Below are 21313 nucleotides of genomic sequence, written 5' to 3' on the forward strand. Positions count from 1 at the left end.
TGCAGTTTCGTTTTGAGTGAGATGTTTTTTGCCTTCCAGATATTTGCACGTTGTAGGTGCCCTTGCCTTTCCACTCTTTTGCATTGGGTAGGCGATATTTGAATCCTCTTTATTAATCTACCCTCTTTGCCCATACTGAAATCTTCGCCTGAGTTTGGGAAACCCAACCACCGAACGGGGAGGGAGGGGCAAGACTTATTATTAGATGAACGAAAGCTTTTTGTGTTGTCAAATCCACCATGTCGGCACCAGATGCATACCTGCCGACCATTACGCATTTTGTGTAGCAGATACGGATTTTGACATCAAACTACGGCGCTGTCACTTCAAAATACGCGAAAAACCAATAGCAAAGTGTGTTCATGGGCCCTTATAAATTGCTCTGTAGACTTGCAACCAGACAGAGCCGTAGACATGGCTCTGCTTGCAATTGTCTCGCGCTGGCCTTTCCATTGGCCAGCAACGTGTGGGGGGAATATTGACCAATCAGAGCGCTAGAACTAGTTTGGACGTCTTCATTTGTTATGCTGCGCTCCTCTCGAGTCGAGGCATCAGCTGCCGACAGAAAGTTTGCTTCGAAATCTAATCACACAAGCAGAGAGACTGGTTAATGTACTCCTATAATCTCTGAAACAAGTGTCCTCCTCCTGTCGTCATGTATTATTGGTACTGTCGCTGTAGTTTTACAAGTGAGCACCGTCAAAATCACCGTTTCAAAGGTAAATGGACTTTGAGAAAGGTAGCCTGTATGAGAATAGTGAATTGCGTCCAGTTGCTAAATCCCTAAACTTATGAAAATAAATAAAGGCCGAGGTCTGTCGTAATGATTCACCCAATGTTTCGCCGTATTTGACGGCAATATGTTGTTGCTTGTTTTGATATTGGACCGACACAAGATTACTTCCGAATGAGAAAATGTGTCGATGACCGCGCTATAAATTAGCAGATTAGCAGCAAACTAAATTCGGTTTCCCTTAGCGCCGGATCATTTTAACTCGGGAAAATAAAGCGATAGTTCTAACGGTTGTGCTCGGAGTAGGTCTACATCCGTAACCTACCATGACACCGTATAGGAATACTGTTCCCCCCTGAGTCATGGCCCATTCTGTGAACAGGTGTAACAGGTCGTGCGTCATACCAAATATGCATCACTCCACGACTACTATCCGTAATCACGTATGGCAATCTATTAATAAAATCAATTCTCCTATCATCATATATGTGCCGAACAGTGAACAATAGCCAACTCATGAGGGTAGATAGGCCTACTATTATGCAGAGAAGTGAAAAAAAGAAGCGATGCCCCTCAAAAGTTACCGTGGAAGTTCCAAGAGCATTGGCCATTAGCCCCCGTCCCTCAGTAGAGCCACTACATGACGCATTTTGTACTGAATGAATGCTGAAAGTGTGATTTTGATGTTAGCCCCCAACGTAATAATATTAACCTGATATTATCCTAGCTTAGATAACACTTGTCTTTATCTTTTTCTCTACTGCTGATGCTTCTTCACAGTAGGTGACAACATCACCATTTATTAATATTGGGGGAGATGATGTAAGAATCATTACAATTCAACTTTTTGTTCATAAAAATCACTGAAATGCCTCGGTATTTTATAATCAAATTATACATTTTCCTACATGTACCTTCTACAGCCAAAAAATAATCAGCAAATGCTTCAATTTCATACTCAATTCCAGCTCCTTAACACCCCCCAAGTGACCAAATGCTCTGTTTGGCTGGTACATAGGATAACTTAATAGCCACTTAGGCCTACTAGCCAGACTGGTGGTATGTTTGACTAGTAAGATTAACAGCCATATTGGCTGGTGATCAGTAAAGTTAATTTAGAGGCCTCCAGCACACTATATCATAGCATTTTATTGGTGTTATGGTGTGAAACAAAAAAAAAATCTTTCATGAAAGTTTAATAAATTATGGTAGTTCAAAGTACTGTGAAAAGCAAGATAAACTATTTGCCAGATACACGGGATGTTAGGCTAAAATGCATTAAAATGCATTAAAATGCAGGAAATTGCATCTAAGAAAAGCATTTTTTCTGGGGGAGGACCCCCTACCTGAATGAAGTGTCTCATATCTTCCCTGTTGACATTTGGCAACCCTAGGTGTAGGGCAGACTACGCAAAACAAAGTAGCCTCTCAGATGGGCCCGCCGGCGACCCCGTTTGTTTGCCATGCCAAGTTGTTGCGCCGTGAATTGCCGCGCCGCGATAAGTTGCTACTCAATTTTGTTTTTAAAGGTTGGCAGGTATGCAGATGCAAAACCAGCTCTCCACCAAGCTTAGATGGTTACCAGACTATATGTCCTTTGTGATGTGGTCTGGCGATAGCCAGGCTAGGACTTTCCAGCAGTACCACTGTGTAAAAAATGCACTATGTATAATGCAATATTAAACACACTACATTACTGTGGATGCAGCATGTGTCACACTTATAGCCAGATTGTGCCCTCCTAGTGACGCAACACTTTCAGTGTTGCAACTAGTCAGGTCAAGAGCAATGCAAGTACTTTCTGAGTTTCTGAAAATACGGGAACTCCTCCCACTTCGTCGGTAAGCAAACAACCATAAGCAAACCAAGGGAGGCGGGTCAACCATGCCGTTTGGGAAATGTTAATTGTTATGCTCTTGGTCAGACCAAGTCTCGAAGAGATTTGAACGTCGATGATAATCACACTTACTGCTATTGCCAGTTAGCTGAGTTATCTTCAATGTATAGTTATTAGCTGGAGTACATTTACAACATTGAGTGAATTTACTGTAAAAGCATTGCACCATCGTACTTCGGATACATACTGTTACACAGACAATTGTAGTGTATATTACTGGGGACACACATGGGGACACACTCATTCACATAGTAAAAATATTTACAGATTTAACCCCATTGCACAGAGAGTTTGTCATGTTTTCCATCAAAATTGTCCATCTTGATGGGAAGGTGTTACGTCCTCGTACCACCAGAGGTCACCACTACATGTTTTCTCCTTGTTTGCAGCTCTAATTTCCTTTTAGGTGCGGCGCATGGACCTGATAACCGTCTTCCTTACTTAAGCCAGAGTGATTGATGGGTTCTCTCTCTCTCCCCCTCCGTCCCTCCCTCCCTCCAGGGGCTGGGTCCACATTTAGGCGCATGTTCTGCTTTTCTCCTGTTGTGATTTTTTTGCCCATTTGTCTTTCTTTTCCCTTACCTATTTTGCGTTCTGTAAATAATTTCATTTATGCAAATAAGTACCCCCTGGACAAAATGAGCTCCATGTCATCGAATGTCGCATGTTATGATGTAGTTTTAGTTTTTCAGCAAAGAGGTAATGGGCCTTTCAGCGGGCCGACCAGCACAAAGAGGCTTTGAATGTATGAAAGGAGAGTTTTCATTTTTTGGGAAGTTATACTCGGCTCCCTTTATTTTTCAGTCTGTACAAATAAATGATGAAGAATGCCAATAAATGAATCTTCTTATATGCTGATAACCTCTACTATGTCTCTCTCTCTAACCCTAACACCCCCCCCCCTTCCAGGTTCTGGGACATTGTTTAAAAATGGAGACCCCATTCACAAGTGAGTGTGACGCTGTTAACTATTTTGTTAAATACTTCCCACCAGTGAAATGCCACACCTGTAGTGGAAAAACAAAAATAAATCAAATGAAATGAACCAAATATCTGCGGTCATGGTGGCGTATACGGTGTAGCAAACTGTACAACTCCACAACTGTAATAGTCCAAGAACAATTCATCCAATTCAATTTCAATTAGATGATATTTATCGATCATGTAATTTCCTATCCATGTATGTTTTTTGAAATGACGAGATTGGCTTCTGGTTGATTATTAATTAACATGTAAACATTTAATGAAACCAAGTCAAAAGACAGCAGTAAGCCAACATGGGCTTTGTGTGTGTGTGTATGTCCCAGGTACAGCAGCCTGGATGAGATTGACCTGGACCGCCTCCTGTTGCTCATCAACAAGTCGTTTGGCAAGACCCTGAAGGAAGACTACATCGCTTCCCTCAGGGGACGCCTGCACTCCATATACCTCTCAGAGGGGTAAGACTAGAGAGACGCTATTCCATATACCTCATATACATTACATCAATGTTTCTTAACCCCTTAATGCACTCCGTACCTCCAGTGGCACACATTAATAGTACCGTATTGGCCCGAATATAAGACGATCCTGAATATAAGACGACCCCCCTTTTCAGACTCATGTTTTGGGGAAAAAACGTTTTTTGAAGACTAAATTTAGTTTCACATTGGAAACTTCTTTCAAAGTGCAGTTTTGAATTTATTGGAAAAGCTGGGGTTTTTTTTAAAAGGTTTTTTACATAGAACAAATTTCACAATATAATTGTCATGAAATGTTCATGATAAAAGACTACAGATGGCTACTCATAGGCTACCCTTTCCCTGTCTTTGCTCACCAGTGGTTGCCCTGACAAGCGCCATAGGCACCTATACTTCAGCCGCCTGGGCGCGCCTGTTCTAAGTGCCTCACAACATTCCATACTATAGCCTACACTCGCAGAGCAGTAGTCTGCGCCAGCCAGGCAACCAGTCCAGTAGAGATAGGCTACCTATTGTGCAATGCACAGATTTTGCAAAATTCTTAGTTGACAGCAAAAACTAACCAGCAGCCGTCTCACCAAATCGCCGTTCATTTCATGCATCCAAAGTTTTCCGTTGGACTGTAGAAACCGAACGTGACCAAAAGCAGATTGACACATTGCATTTGAAACCCATGCACTGCCTATCTAGCACAACATCAGAAGTTCGATTGGCATTCATTTCGTGCCAAGGGTAAAAGTAAAACTCTCAGTGATTGTATATGAACAAGACAATCTCTTGCCCTAACCATTAGGCTACTCTGTGTACATAGATGACCATTGATTGGCTGATGACAACATTCGTCAAATCACCCTTCATTTCTTTAGTTTCAAGGGGTGCTGTCGGGTGACAAGAGAGAACAACCAAAGCTTTCCTGGTGAGACTGTAAAACCGAATACAAATAAAAGCAGAGCAACGCGTCGACTGTTGTGTTTCCCCCCTCGCACTGTCGGCCCGCATCGCGTTAACATTGACAGTTGATAGACGTGCGGTGCAACACTCATCACGAAACGCAGTTAGCATCTGCAAATTTGATATGGACAAAACAATCTCTTGACCTATCCATTAGACTATTGAGTTTTGTTGCATTGTTGTGAAGCATAATGGCCGCATTCAGGTTAAGTAAAAAAAAAAAAAAAAAGATTGAGACGCTTTTTAGTCTATAAGACGAAATAAGATGACCCCCTTATTTAGAATACTATTTTTAGAACAAAAACCACGTCTTATATTCGGGCCAATAAGGTAATTGAAAAGTTAACTACCATAGCACTACAATAATGTGACATAACACAGGGCCTTTTAGTAATGCACTAGACTACAACTTGGTCATTGTCATTCTAGTAACAGCAAATTAATAATGCTGTGTCTTAACGGGTTAAAGGTGCGCTGTTTAATATTTGTAGAAGTTTATTTACAGAATTCATGCTGCCCATTCACAAATGTTACCTTTTTCATGAATACTTACCACCACCATCAAATTCTAAGTATTCATTATTCATTATACATGAAAAGGGGGATCTTCTCCATTGTCTGCCATTTTGAATTTCCAGAAATTTACATTTTTTGCTGCAAAACTTACAAACTTGGCAGTAGGCAGCACTGTTTCAATGAGAAGCATAGTTGCAATACCTACTCTGGCCACATCCTACACAGTGCACCTTTAATCTTTTTTTCTTGAAGCACCCCCTAACCTGTGCCCAAGACAAGCCGCGCACCCCCAACCCAAACCTCTACATGTCTATACGCACTAAACAAATATTGAAGTGATTAATTACAATGATTCTTTCTTTAGACATTAATCAATACTTTAATGACTTTACATGGGGACCAAAACATGTTTTAATTTTGTCTTGATTTTGCCTAATTATAATGTTTGGAAGCAGAATTCTGGTCACAACCTCAACACAAACAAAATTCCGCGCACCCCCTGAAATCTCTGCCGCACCCCCAGGGGGTGCCCACACCCCAGGTTAAGAACCGCTGCATCACATTACCCTACATTTGGCAGACGCTTCTGTACAAAGCGACTTACAATGGAGGATGTAATCACAGCATGCAACACTTGCAGATACAAAGTTACCTAACTCTTGCCATCTGACGTAGCTGAACGCAGCCAGATGATGTAAATCAGGTTAGATACAAAGTGCACAGGAAATAAACAGAACAACAGGTGTAAATGCTAGGACTATAAGGATACAGTATACTCAACTCACGATCTGGTTCGTATCACGATCTTCGACCTATGGTTTCATACACCCCACATTATCAAATAAATTTCTAAATACAAAACTGTTTGTTTACAGGTAGAACAGGCTATCAGAGTTGACTAATGATTAAAATAAAGTTTCAAAATAATAATGAAGATTCGAAGCTTGGAAACACTGTCACATCATATCATGTGGTTGTTTTCTGGACTGAAGGGTGGCAGAAATTTGAAGTAAAAGGGCTGTGATATGAGATGTAGTTCTAAAAAATATCTGTTTAGCTGAGGGATAGCAACATTGCTTTATTATCGTTATGTTTCGTTTGGTAAACATCCATACCTGTCGCTAATAAGGGAAGGATGCGGGGACACGCGAATGTCAGTTGTTGACGGCTGTGTTATATTTTTGTCAAACCTGAATCCCCATGGCCCGTAACGTGGTCCCTTAGAAATTGATATCGTTACATGCTAATCCACCGTATACAAGTTGACGTCACCTACTTGTGAGCTCTATTGTTCGCTGATTTCAAATCACTGCTGCTTGCGAACTTGAGCTTACAGTCGCTCTACACACCACACCCCCTCACACGCATTGTGCCTGAACTCATAACCCCTTAAGGAATCATGTTGCATTGGCATGCTCGAAAAGCAATCTCGCATGAACAGTACACCACACGCAAGAAAAAAAATCAGACTAGTACTCAATTAAAAGACACCAACGCATATCGGCGCTGGGGCCTTCATCAGGGGGCCGTTGTAATGCTCACACTACCCTAGACTTGTCAGTACCTGAGGTTTTTTCTTCTTCTTCAGCCTTTTCTGAGATCCTGGTCATTGTAATGGGGGCAGCGCTTTGTTTACATTTGAAAAAATATATATATATATTTATTCCCAAAAACATCCAAAAGGTTATACAATATCAGCAGACAACTAGCAAACAGTGGTACCTTTTGAAAAAATATTTGGACTAGGCCTATTAGGGCTGTCCCAAACGATTATTTTTCTCCCGATTAGTCTATCAACTATTTTTTTTGAATATTCAATTAGTCAAACGATTATTATGTTATTTTTTTTGGAAGGGAAAAACTGTGATATGCCACTTAACTTTGACCTGAAAAATAATAGACAAATAAAGCAGAGTGCACCTAGGGCCTATTAAGACAATGATTTCGAAAAAAGGGGACATTTTATAAATAAGTCTCAGACTATAATAAATATAGGCCTAATATAATATATATTTGTTTCAGTTCAAATCAAGTATTAGCCTAGCCTAGCGAGCCAGACCCGTACAGCAAAAAGCTGTACAAGGGTCTAGGTGAGCTAGGAGAAAGTGTGGGCGGGATAAATGGTCGTCTATCAAAATGCCTTGGCACTCAAGGCCACGCAATAGGATGGTGGAACAACCAATCCCCACACACTTCTGTGTAACGTCACATCTGTCTTTCAAAACGTACACGCGACACGCCCCTTTGTAGGTGAAGCGGCAACTTCGAGCCGTCGTAGCAGTGAATGCGTGTGATCACCACAGCCACAAACAAGTTTCCTAATAAATCGTGTTTTCACTTACACAGTTCAAAAATGCCTCGTTTTCAACCACATGGCCCTCCTTGATCAACCAGCGAAATGTTGAGCAATTTGGGGCTTGTTAAATGGTTATATTTATGATTGTTGTCAACATGGCATGTTCGGTGTTAGCTAGCTAGCTGTATACCAATAACTAATACACGGCTGGATACCTAGCTCTGTGTAATTGACGACAGGTTGGCTAGCCGCTAGCTCGGTAGACTAGGTGTCATTCCCATCTATTTAGTAAGCTACTTAAAGACTTTCAAAGCTCCAAAATGTCTCGTTTTTAATGACATGGATCTTGTTAGAATTTGGGCCAGGCATATAATACAAGGCTGGATACCTAGCTCTGTATTATTGACGACAGGTTAGCTAGCCACTAGCTTGGTAGACTAGGTGTCATTCCCATCTATTTAGTAAGCGACTCAAAGACTTTCAAAGCTCCCAAATGTCTCGTTTTTAATGGCATGTGTCTTATTAGAAATTGGGGCAGCAATTTCATTCTACACCTACAGTAGTGGTCTGATAATAGCGTGTGACTATCTGGTTCTGTAAAATGCTCAAATTAGCTTACCGAGCTAGCTTAAAACATTGAATGATCAAATGGTAAATGGTAATGCGTTGTGATCTATTTGTGTCCGATAAGTTCATGGTGTATTATTACATCAATCCATGTCAGCCACGAAATGTATTATCATCCAGGCTTTTTGAATTAAGTAAACACTTTCGTGCTGTACGTAGCACGGACGGCCACCATGTTTCTTCTTAGAAAGTTTCCTGTTTGCTAGGTAGCGTAGCCCCCTCAGGATTTGATTGGCCCTGTCATCGGATAACTTTCAGCCTCGCAAAATGACCGGGGTCCGCTAGACTGCCCCCGGGTCGCTAGGGGCGTCTAGATTTCTAGGCTAGTATTAGCCTACATTTACTGATATATAAAGAGGCCTAAGTTATATAAGGAAAGTGGGAAAAAATATGGGTTACTATAGGTTAGGCTTAGGTAAAGGCTACCAGAGATTTTATGAGTACAAGGAAAGAACTTTGAGGCTAGTCTGTCCACGCCATTCTGGTGCACCGGGGAGGAGAAGGGACAAGAGACCTCTCTGAATCAGGCCCATATTCCTCTCACTCCACATCTCCCGCTGTTGGCAGGAATATGCGCTCTTCTTTTGTCTTAATTTACTTTCTTACTTTGTTTACAAGCTCTTCTACACACATCCCGACCACTGTCACCCTCAGGTGTTGAATATTCAGTCTACAACGGGCAAATTATGAATCATTGCTTTATCTCTCAGTGTCGTTGCTTCTCCGTGTCGCCGCCCGCATAGCGACAGGCTATACAAAGCAGCATGAAATATTTACCCCGCGTCTCGATCTGAAAAACCTTCACTTCCTCAATATATATATATATATATATATAAGTCGACCAAGTCTTGTGCCTTCTCTTTAAAATATCGACACACTTTAGATGTGTCTCTGTCCGTTTATTGGGCTGATTAGTGGTGCCACTGCTTCCTTCATCTTCGTCTGACACTGACACCCTCGGACGTGCAGCCTCTGCCATTTTCTCCGCTTCTGTTTCATCAAGTCTACCTCGCGGCTCGTGCAAATCACTTTTTTTTGCGCAAATCACGTAATCGACGGTATGTTGAACACTTTGACTTATTTATGCCACCGACATAATCGATTACGTCGACTAGTCGGGACAGCCCTAAGGCCTATGTTCATTTTTTTTTTATGTACACAAACACTGCCCCCATTAGAATAGCTCATATCTCGGAAAGGGCTGTGCCGAAAAATGTGGCATCACCACAGCATATTGAAATTGACGGAAGTGGTCCTTTAAGTGAAACTGCATTATGAATGCTGTAAAGAAAGAAAACCAAAGATGAAGTGGGTTTAAAAAAATCGTCCCATCGTCAGTGTTCCCAATTTTCACCTCTCCTCAGGTACAGTGCCGCAGCCATTATCACCAGGGAGAGTGTGAGCAGTGGCACGCCCTACCTGGACAAGTTTGTGGTGAGCAGCAGCAAGCAGGGCCAGGGTACGAGTCAGGTGCTGTGGGAGTGTGTCCGCCAGGACCTGGGCACGCTCTTCTGGAGGTCCCGCGCCTCCAACCGCATCAACCCATGGTGAGTGTTCACAACCTGACAACACGCTGAAGAATGTTTAATTAGTCCGAAATGTCCATCTCAGTGTCATGCTAACCCACTAAATAATAATAATAAAAAAAACAGGAATTACAGTTAAGAGTGCGACTTTTCTGCAACACATGACCTGGCTCCCCAGGTGATAGTTGGGCCCAAGGTTGCCAGGTTGGGCGGTTTTCCACCCAATTGGGCTGTTAAGAACGACCAAAAAAACACATTTTGGGCAGGTTCCCTGAGCATTTATTGGGCTGGAAATTATCAGTCACATCTGGCAACCAGGGTCATTGCAATACCCAGGCCAGGTGAGGTGTGACGCTGTCTGTCTGTCTGCCTGTGTGTGTGTGTGTGTGTGTGTATCTGTCTGTCTTTGTGTCTGTCTGTTTGTTTGTCTGCCCGTGGTGTTTTTGTCTCGTCTGCAGGCAGGGCGCACCAAACCACACACCAACTCACGATAAACACCTTGTCTATGGTGTTTTTGCATACACACCTTGTTCATTGTGTTTTGCATTTTCTTCCTCAGGTACTTCAAGCACTGTGACGGCAGCTTCGCGAATGGCAGCTGGACCGTGTTCTGGTTTGGCCTTTCGGACATTCGGGACTCGTACGAGCTGGTGGAGTATGCCAAGCGCATGCCAGACTCCTTCCACCCCTCCGACTGCCAGGCCACCACCATGGCTATGGAGCCCCCGCCTGGCTCATGAGGAGAGGGGGGAGGAGGAGGAGGTGGAGGCGGAGGGAGATAAGGGGGAGGGCGATGAGGAGGAGGGAGAAGGAGGAGGAGAGGAGACGGGGTGGGGGGGTGGAGTGTAGAGGAAGAGACGGGCAAAAGGAAAACGGGTGGAGGGGCAAGATGAAGAGGAGGAGGGTGGAGAGGAAAGAGGAAAGGAAGATGGAGAGGAGGAGTGATGGGTGGAGGGATGATGGAGGGGGTTAAAGGAGGGCAGAAGGGGTAGAGGGGTGATGGGGGGGGTTTGAAGGAGGGACAGATATTCAGCCATTCCACACTTCTCAACCGCTTTGCCGGAGACAAAGCATCTGGAGTACGGACTTACCAAATCTTTCCCAAGGAGAACTGAGAGACTTGTTCACTTAAGAACAAGTGTTGACACGCACAATCCTGTTTGACACTTCCAGTTAAGTTATTAAAAAAAAGTTATTTGCTGTTATATTTAGCCCTGTCGTCTTTCACTCTCTGTTCCGGATGAAAGCTTGAGAGGGTAATAAGCAAGGGATCAGCTCTCTAATAATAATAATAATAATAATAATAATAATAATAATGCATTTTATTTTGAACGCCTTCCAAAATACCCAAGATCACTTCACATCAAAACAGATCAGAGCATCTAGATTAGTACAAAGACATCAATGATTTTATACATCACATCTAAAAAAGGAAAACAAACACGAGTTTTGTAATAGTAAAATAGAAGCTACTAAAGTACGTACTGTATGCAGGGCCGCTGACCGCTTTTGCTGGGCCCAGGACAAAGTCATCTGAAAGGGCCCCCTATCCAATACATATAATGTAATGGAAACCCAATTTTGGGGCCCCTCTCTACCTCGGCCCGGGACAAATGAGCCCTTGCACACACACACAGACAAATTACCCCTTCACACACACACAGCAGTGTAGGGCGAGTGTGTGTGACTGTTAGTGAGTGAGAATTTTGATTCTACATGACTGTGTGTGTGTGTGCTGGCGCGCGCATGTATGGGGATGTTTCAGGTGCCTTTCAGCAATGGGTGGGTGGGAAGAGGTAAGGGTGGGATTCGAACCTGCAACCCTCTGACAGACCAACACCCTCCCCATTAGGCCACTGCCAATACTGTGGCCACAGCAGCATATGCCATGGTTGCCCAGGTGACAGCAAAGTTCTAAAGTTCTGCAAGGCTGCATGTGTGTTTATGAATGAACATTCTACAGGTGGCAGTTAGCTGTAGCTACTATAATAACTACAATAATGTGTGCTGCCCTGTCATATATCCTAAAGTTTTGCAAGTTGTCAAATGAAATTAACACACATAAATGTCACAACCCTGCTCTCCATGTCAAAGCTGAGATCACTTTTGTAGGCCAAATGGCTCAGTCAAAAAAAAATTGACATCTTCAGGCCTATGCGCTGACCTGTTCAGACACACTTTTCTAAATGAATGTAGAAACCTCATAGGGGGCTCATAGGGATTTTAACACTGCTCTCTCTCAAACATGTTTAAGAGTTGGCTAATGATCTTAACACAGTTTGTAGTCAGAGCCAAGACCTCTCTGACAATGCCTTTACCTAGTCGGTCGGTCTATTTTATTTTATTTTATTTAAAACCCAAGGTCAGGTCACCTCTCACTCTAACTGCCAGGGCTTGTGACATCATCATTCTGAAAAATATACCATTCATTTCAGTTAGGGGAAAAACAGAGGGATAGCGGAGCCCTGTTCGAGCCGGTCATTTTAGCGTTCGAAACGCGTCTCTATCTCGAACACTGCGATCATTCAAAGCCGGTGTTCTGACAGATTTTCCTACATTGTAATATTTTCCTGCGTAGTGTTGTTTACAGTGAAATACAAAACAGTAACACCAAACAGGGTGTTAGATTTACGAGATGAAAGATAGGAAAATAAAATCGCAAGGTTATGGATACAAGTATACGATAAAACTGATTTCTCATTAAATCTTAGCAAAACCGCAAGCATAACGAGTAAGTTAGCTAAGTTGCCATGGTCACACTTCAATTTCTAAGACACACATACATAAATAAAGAAAATAAACACACACCTGTAGTGTAAATTGTAAATGAAAGTACTCTATTTATCCGTCCTCCGCTAATACTGCACAGTTAGTTTGGTGTTGACGTTTCGTGATATTTCATGGTCTGCGGCGCATGGCAAATTGGGCTTTGTAGGATTATATTAAATGTAGGATTTTACAGAACACCGGCGTACGAATGAATGGCAATTTCCATAGGTCGATATGAAAGGGAAAAATGTACACTAAACTGCATTGCCGTAGAGACAATGCTATTAGTATGCTTGTGGCTTATGCTCTCTCTCTCACACACACACACACACACACACACACACACACACACACACACACACACACACACACACACACACACAGCTGACCTAAACACACGCAGAAGTGTAGGGTATGTGTGTGTGTCTGTGAGTGTGAGTGAACATTTTGATTCTACATGACTGTGTGTGTGTGTGTGTGTGTATGTGTGTGTGTGTGTGTGTGTGTGTATGTGTGTGTGTGTGTGTGTGTGTGTGTGTCCATAAGCCGCAGTTAGTGTGTGTTGGCGAGTGCGTGTATGGGGATGTTTCAGGTGCCTTTCAGCCATGGATGGGTAGGAAGAGGTAAGGGTGGGATTCAAACCTTCAACCCTCTGACAGACAAACACCCTACCCATATGATCTCCAAATCCACCAACATGTTCATACAGGGGAGAAACCATTTTCATGCACAGACTGTGGAAAGAGTTTCTCACAGTCTTCTAGTCTTCACATACATCGTCGCATTCACACTGGAGAGAGGCCGTTCCCTTGCAGTCAGTGTGGCAAGAGCTTTAAGACAAAATATGATCTCCAAAACCACCAGTCAGTGTGACAAGAGCTTTAAGGCAAAATATGATCTCCCAGATCTCCGTTCAATTGCAGTCAGTGTGACAAGAGCTTTAACCCTCTACTGCATGGGGTTGCCATATGGCAACCGTAAACTTTTTCCAGTTTTTCTAATAGAGGGTGCACTATAACCTGTTTATTTATACTTATTTGTGATAAGACAGCCTTTTACTTTGAAACCAAAAAAACTTTTCAGGTCACATGATTAAGAAATAAACACAGGAAGCCCTTTTTCATCACCTACTTTTGTGTGTGGAGGTCATCGCTCGAGGCCTCCATAAACCAAGGTATTACTCTCATTTTAGCCCAAAATATTGTTATAAAAAAATACAAACACTATCTGGAATATGTAAACTGTTATTTTTCACCATTAAAACAACTTTAGATGCAAAGTTTTTTTTTTTAAATGGTAAAATGTTATGGTTGCCATATGGCAACTTCATGCAGTTATGGAACAACATTGTTGGCCATTCACCCCAATCAACCCCATTGGAATGACTTAGAATTAGATTAGTATGAGGCTATTTTTACAGATATTTCTTATAATTTTTGTGCCAAATTAATCATTTGAACTTATATTTGTAATTTTAGACATGCTTAATGTGAAAATGCATTGCAAATGTTTGCAAATAAGTGTAAACAACCTTTTCGGAAGGTTTTATGTAAATGTGTGTACATGTCTATGGGCCGTCTTGTAGACCATATTTTGCTATTTTACCAAAAATATTTTCACTAAACACTAAAAATAGAAATTTTTATTTATGTCATTTAATGAGTTTTAACATTTGGAAAGTGATATATTGAAGATTTATGAAGGGAAAATTCTCTTTTTAAGGAAAAACCTGATTTTACACAAGATTCCACGACTGCATGAAGTTGCCATATGGCAACCATTAGCTAAAAACTTAATTTAAAATAAAAAATAAAAAAATGTTTTGGAAATCTATTATTTAACTAATTTTAACACTAAAAAAGCACTGAAACATTTTTTACACTGTAAAAATAATAATTCATGCAGTAGAGGGTTAAGACAAAATATGATCTCCAAAATATGACCCATATGACCACAACCCTGCTCTCCATATCAAAGCTGAGATCACTTTTCTTGACCAAATGGTTCAGTCAAAAAATTGACACCTTCAGGCCATTGATAAAATGATTAGATGGTATGAGGCCTTCCTTAGGAGAACACAGCACACTATCAGACTCTTTGACTATCAATATTGGAGTCCCACAAGGCTGTGTGAGTTCCCCGTTATTGTTTACTTTGTATACTGACGAATGTAGAAATTACCATCAAAATAATTGTATAATTAAGTTCTCAGACGACACAGCAATTCTGAGTCTTTTAATGCAGGACTCTGATATGTCTGGCTATCAGGAAGAAATAGACAGGGTGGTGAGGTGGTGTGAGTCTAATAAACTGGTGCGACTAAAACAAAAGAAATAATCTTTGACCCAAGATCCATAGGAAATCATTCTGTGGTGACATTGAATGGGGAGGCGGTGGAACAAGTAGTCATATACAAATACCTAGGCATTCTATTTGACTCTGACCTAAAATGGGGAGTTATGGTATGATATAATTGTGTGAATATGTGCATGTTTGGATGTAGGCTACATGTTTACATGTTTTGTGGTCCAGTCCTGTGTGTTTTTATGTTTGTCTAATGTGTTGATATGTGTTCTTTGTGTAAACGCTTAGACTCTCTGTGCCCATACCAAATTTCTATCTAGAAGAGACAATAAAGGCTCATCCTATGGCTCCTATGGTGAACGAATAAAAGGGGGTAGGCCAACGAACAATCTAGTCCCAGAGCCAAGAGGGTTTTATTTATATGGTTGAGCCCAAAAGGTTTGATGGTTGTTTCAGATTCAGAAAATTGTGAGGAATTAAAAAAGCAAGTCTTAAAAAACCATAGGTAGGCAAAAATGTACAATATTCATCTGAAGTCGGGTACCTTCTCATATTCGTTTTCAGGGTTTTTTTTAGCGATATCTAGCAGCATTTTACGAAATCCATATAAACCTAGATAAATGGCACTGAAGTGGTGTTTCTAACTTAATTTTGAGGTGCTGATTCCAAATATGTGACTTCGTTTGTCCTAAAACAGTGTTCTGACCCCCTAATTTGCATTTCAAGATGGCCACCAGACTGTGCACAGATGCATAAGCATTTTTTTATATTGCCAATTCCAGTTGCTTTACCATAAACACAGGTACAGCACTATAAATGGATGTCATCTGAGGGTGAAAGTCCCAGGATTTAAGTCTGTACACTTTTTTAACCTATGATTGACAAAAAAAATCAGAATTTTAACCCTTTAGTCGCGCATGCTCTCCACTGTTTTCAGCTTGGTTTCTGAGTCATTGGCCTCAATACCAATACCCGATACCTGGCTGTGCAGTCTCGGCCGATACCGATACCGATACCGATACCACCCTATTTGAAATGTATATATATGAAGGGCTGCATTGCATACTACTTGGATGTAAAATCATTGCATGGCTTTTTTCAGGCTGCTGCCTACCTTTGTGAAACAGGAAAAAGACTAATACAAAGTGAATCCAGCAAAACGTTTTATACTTTTTAAATATCTCTATGAAATAACCAATTTCAAGGCTGTTTGAGGTGTCATACAAGCATCTGTAAATGGTATCGGTTCCCTATTTGTTGGTACTCGTCAATACCGATACCACCATTTTGGTGCCAATTCACTGATACCGGTATCGGTATCAGTGCAACACTACCTAAAATCCATATAAACTTGATATGAATCTTAAATACAGAATTTTGTGGGGCTGATTCCAAATATGTGACTTATTTTGTCCTAAAACAGTGTTTTGACCCCCTAATTTGCATTTCAAGATGGCCGCCAGACTGTGCACACATACATAAGCATTTTTTAATATTGCCAAATCCAGTGGCCTTACCATAAACACAGGTACAGCATTATAAATGGATGTCATCTGACTGTGAAAGTCTTAGAATTGAAGTCTGTACACACTTTTTTAACCTATGATTGACAAAAATTCTGAATTTTAGTGGCGCATGCTGCCCACTGTGTTCAGCTTTGTTTCTGGGTCATTTAATGCAACATGTGCCTAAAATCCATATAAACCTGGGCACATGGTAATAAAATCATTATGCTTACATAATTCTGCAATGCTGATTCCAAATATGTGACTTATTTTGTCCTAAAACAGTGTTTTGACCCCCTAATTTGTATTTCAAGATGGCCGCCAGACAGATACATTTTTAACATTGCCAATTCCAGTTGCCTTTCCACAGCTGAAAACTTGTTTTAATATCTTGAGATGCCATGACATATTTCCATCTGACGGCGCGGCAGCATCGGGTGGGAGGGGCGGGACATGACTTCAAGTAGGTGTTTTTGGATTGGCCGGCGATGTTGGCCTATCAGCAATCTAGCTCACACGTTGCTAAGGTTTTGAGGCGGAAGTAAATCAGCCGCGGTTGCATCAAAACCGTTGAATGGAGTTCACCTTCCCTTATGTAGACCTTGTTCTAGAGCAGTGTTTCCCAACCTTTTTTGTCTTGTGTACCCCCAAGCCTTTTCGTTGTGCCATGAGTACCTCCTAAGTCAAGTTCTATATCGCTTTCACCATCTCAATGTAACTGACCTCCATATTTGTTAAAAATTCATTTTTCCAAGTACCCCCTGCAGTGTGCTCGCGTACCCCTAGTGGTACACGTACGCCTGGTTGGGAAACACTGTTCTAGACCAATGTAAAAGAAAAAACGTTTTTCTCACCTCCAGACAAGCTGGAGAATGATGACAATGAATGATGACAAACAAAGCATGCGGAGCAATGTTGACTTAATGAGATTAATGTCTGTGGGTGTGTATAAATAAACTTGCCTTGCCTTATGTGTCTGTGGTTTTCCCATTGAAAAAAAATCAAAGATGCACACATTGGGATGACATGTTTGTGTAGAGTTCTCACAAGATATGTTTTACGTGCTGTGGTGTGCCTTGGCCCCAGTGTTTGAGTCTGTGTAAGCTAGCATTAGACGGTTTGTTCGTTTTGGAGGAACACACGTAACAAACATTTCTGCATTTCCATTGTGATTTTACTTTGCTTCCTTGTTTTTGTACTGTGCTGACCAGGGCTTCATGCCAGTACAGCCCCATCCATAGGGCATAAATACACCCCCTGTGAATAGAACACCTGAGTCCTATCTCTTCCCCCTCCCACACACACACTCCCCTGGTCCTGCCCCTGACAACCCTATGAATATGTGATTGTGCACCACCACCCCACCCACTTCTCAGGCAACCATTGGTGTCTCATTGGTGTCTGGGTACAGTAAGTAAGGGCGTGTGCTCCCAGCTTTATCGACCACATCTGTGTGTCCGTATGGCAACGGAACTTCACACAACCGGTGGGGCTGCTTTGAAAATGTGAGTAGACTAAATTATTGTTCATGTGTATTGTTTAATCCGATTTTTTGCTGAATTAATAAGTCTATTTTCTCTCTTCAAAAAGAGAAAATGTGTCATTTGATATTAGGTGGACGGATGGATTAAAATGTTCACTGAAAATGAATAAGCTTCATCTTTCAACGCAAGTGTTAGTGATGTTACGCTCTTTGCAGCCTAAATTAGACACAGTAGGCCTATCTTGATGGCAAAATGTTTTTTAAAAACAAAGATGTGGTTCAATTTATGAAACTTAAATGTCATAGGCCTACCAATTAACATCTTTCCTAAAAAAAACCCTGATTTCTGAAATGTCTTTATTTTCTTCACTGTCTAAAAGATGCACATTTCTCGACATGGAAACTATGGTAATATGATTTTTTTTTTAAAGAAAGAAACTACTTAAGGTTACACAAATTAAAGTGAAATCATTTTGTATGTCTGATTGCGTAAAGGGGAGGCATTCTGACCGAAAGATGGAGGAATACATGTCTTCTGCTTGTTGGAGCCGGGGCATTGATACTGTACATTCTCTTCCACCCAGTAAGAATGGACTTATCTTTAACCCTCCTATCATCTTTGGGGTCTATTTGACCCCAATCAATGTTTAACGTCTGAGAAATACACTAAGTGCACATTTCTTTTGCTTCATATTTGAACCATGGCTGTATTGTCACCCTGGTGCACTGTCATCCTAACTTGTTTTTCCGCATTTGCCTATCAGCCTATTCATCTGCCATATGGCATCTAATAGGCATATGCGGAAAAAAGCTTGGATGACAAAGTACCCAGGCACGCACCTGATGCTATTCTGGTTTGCACCTGGCCCTATCAAATAAACCTAACTGCCTACTTTTCCTTTTCAATTGTATCCTATTATTTTGTTTAAAAAACGTGTGTTGTGCTGTGTTGTGTTGTTGCTTTTATTTTTTGTGTACATTGTGCACATAGAACTACCTTGGTATGAAATGTAAAAAAAAAGCCTCAATTGACTTGTCTTGCCTTGCAGAAGAATTTTACTGATACTGCACTGAACCCACTTCCAATAAGGTACTGTACTCTGATTGGATGTATCATGGCACTGCTCACATTCTCTATTCACGATCATATGGCACATGGGTGTGGTATTTACTATTGTCTATTTGACACTTAATTGTGTTGCCTTATCCTCTAGTCATAAAAAAGCCTTCAAAATGGCTACTGTGCTGCAATGTTAGGCACATTGGCTAAATGTATGTAAGAGTGAGCGATATAATTTATGTGTAAGTATGTGTGTAATGTCTCGTGGGTAATGTCTTTTTTGTATTTATTTATGTGTGTATGCTACTTGACACCTTAATTACCCCCTGGGATCAATAAATGATACTCTACTCTGCTCTACATTGTTCTGCCTAAGGCACATTGATCTGTGAAATAGCCCACAGGCTAATTTCTATTTCAAGAGAAAGGTGTTGACTACATTTTTCCACGTTTCCTGTGCTTTATGAACAGTGTAGATCATGATGAAATGGTGGCTGAAGATAGAGAAAGTGGTGTTGAGGCCGACTGGATCAAGAGGACAAGGTACAGTAAAGTAGCTGTTTGCCCTCTCCTGCAGTGTTGCCAGATTGGGCGGTTTCAATTTTTGGCCATAGAAATCAATAGAATTGGGCGGGATTTAGTAGCCTCGCGACGCCATCCTCTGTACTCCACCCAAAGATTTTGGCTCCGCACATCGTCTGGCAAAAGCCTCGAGCTCGGTTCTCTCAGTGTTTCGCCAATCAGCAAACAGTTGAGAGTGGTGACGTAGAACTCACCCGCAAGCTCCGTTACTGATTGGTTAAGGTAACTATATTCACACTTTCGTTTTGTTATTTGTATGCTTTTGCGACGCTATAACGTAACAGGCATGCTAATAAAACACAATATGGGTTTTAATTTGAGTTTGGAACTTCAATTAATTTAAATGTCAGAGTAAGATCAGACCATCTCCCCATCGTCCACGGAGACGTATTCCTCATGGCTTTTGCCAGACTGATTGACGGAGTCAACAGTCGGCTATTCGCCCAGGCTAGGGATTTAGTGCTTCCAGGAGGGTTTTGAGAAATTTTTGGGCTGGAAATCATCAGCCTCATCTGGCAACCCTACTCTCCTGGCCCTTCCAGTTTGGGAAGATCACTAGGCCGTTTGAATTTGCATGTGGAGATCTGGTATACTCTCCTTCAATAGTGCACCATGCACGGTTGGCAGAAATCAATATTTGGAAGAATAACCCTGGATTTTAATCACAGCTCCCATGCATTCTGGCATGCTCTCCACCATTCTTTCACATCGTTCTTGAATGAGTGCGTAGATTCAAGTTGCTAAACTGTTGTATGCAGCTCCTATGTCTTCAGTGAGGACAAATAATGTTTCATCTGAACCTTTCTCAGTCTTACCTGGCACTCGTCAGGGATGTCCTTTGTCACCCCTGTTGTTTGCTATTGCAATTGAGCCATTGGCCTTGTTTTTATGCCAGTTATCACCCAGTGAGCAGACGGAACGTCTTCTGATTGGCTGAGCAGGTATCCTTTATTCCCCGATAGCAGGACACCTATGATGGCGTGTGGGCGTCCAAGTTGCTTCTTTTCTAACTTTCTGGCGAAGTGCCGTTAGGGGTCTTAGGGGTCTTACACACCAGGGCGGTAAAGCATCGCGGAACGGCCGCATTTTTTTACCGGCGTCGGTGAAAATACATCGAAACCTATCTGTCCTTACACACCAACCGGCGGTAGTCAGGCATCAGCGGCGCAGGCCGGCTCCACGCCGCACTGCATTTGGAAAATAGAACTCGAGCGTATTTTTCACGCCGGCAACCGGCGGTGTCTCATTCAAATGAATGGCAAAGTAGCACGCTAGCTTTAGCTGTGGGGAGGGTTTTGAACAGGACTGGCCGCGCACGCTGACGCTGTCAGTGTGCAAGGCAGAGAAAAGCACGCCGGTCAAAGAAAGACCGCGTCCGTCCTGCGACCGTTCCGTTCCGCCTTGGTATGTTTTGGCCCTTACACACCAAGGCGGCTTTGGCTGTGGGGAGGGTTTTGAATAGGACTGGCCACGCACGCCGACGCTGTCAGTGTGAAAGGCAGAGAAAAACACGCCGGCCAAAACTAAGCAGAAAGACCGCGTCCGTCCTGCGACCGTTCCGTTCCGCCTTGGTATGTTTTGGCCCTTACGAGTTCTATCGCATC

At 41.9% G+C, this 21313-nt stretch overlaps 2 protein-coding genes across 4 annotated transcripts in view; both read left to right on the forward strand.

Moving 5' to 3' along the window:
* Positions 1-10790, forward strand: part of nags (N-acetylglutamate synthase) — an 18400-nt gene extending 7610 nt beyond the window's left edge. Inside the window, exons 5-8 of the mRNA XM_063215301.1 lie at positions 3540-3579; positions 3938-4069; positions 9845-10027; positions 10566-10790. Of these exons, the coding sequence (XP_063071371.1) occupies positions 3540-3579; positions 3938-4069; positions 9845-10027; positions 10566-10746 (536 nt within the window). The 3' untranslated portion in view covers positions 10747-10790. The remainder of the gene's footprint in view (positions 1-3539; positions 3580-3937; positions 4070-9844; positions 10028-10565) is intronic.
* A 7208-nt stretch (positions 10791-17998) lies between these two features.
* LOC134438250 (beta-1,4 N-acetylgalactosaminyltransferase 1-like) overlaps positions 17999-21313 on the forward strand; it is a 28408-nt gene continuing 25093 nt past the window's right edge. For 2 of the 3 annotated variants that reach the window (XM_063187767.1, XM_063187774.1), the window contains exons 1-4: positions 17999-18089; positions 18563-18650; positions 19117-19157; positions 19599-19670. In XM_063187767.1, the coding sequence (XP_063043837.1) occupies positions 18046-18089; positions 18563-18650; positions 19117-19157; positions 19599-19670 (245 nt within the window). In that variant the 5' untranslated portion in view covers positions 17999-18045. Of the gene's footprint in view, positions 18090-18562; positions 18651-19116; positions 19158-19598; positions 19671-21313 lie in introns of those variants that run through there. The other variant, XM_063187783.1, reaches the window with a different exon arrangement.

The sequence above is a fragment of the Engraulis encrasicolus genome, chromosome 2, assembly GCF_034702125.1.
Source record: "Engraulis encrasicolus isolate BLACKSEA-1 chromosome 2, IST_EnEncr_1.0, whole genome shotgun sequence".
In the NCBI taxonomy this organism is placed as follows: domain Eukaryota; kingdom Metazoa; phylum Chordata; class Actinopteri; order Clupeiformes; family Engraulidae; genus Engraulis; species Engraulis encrasicolus.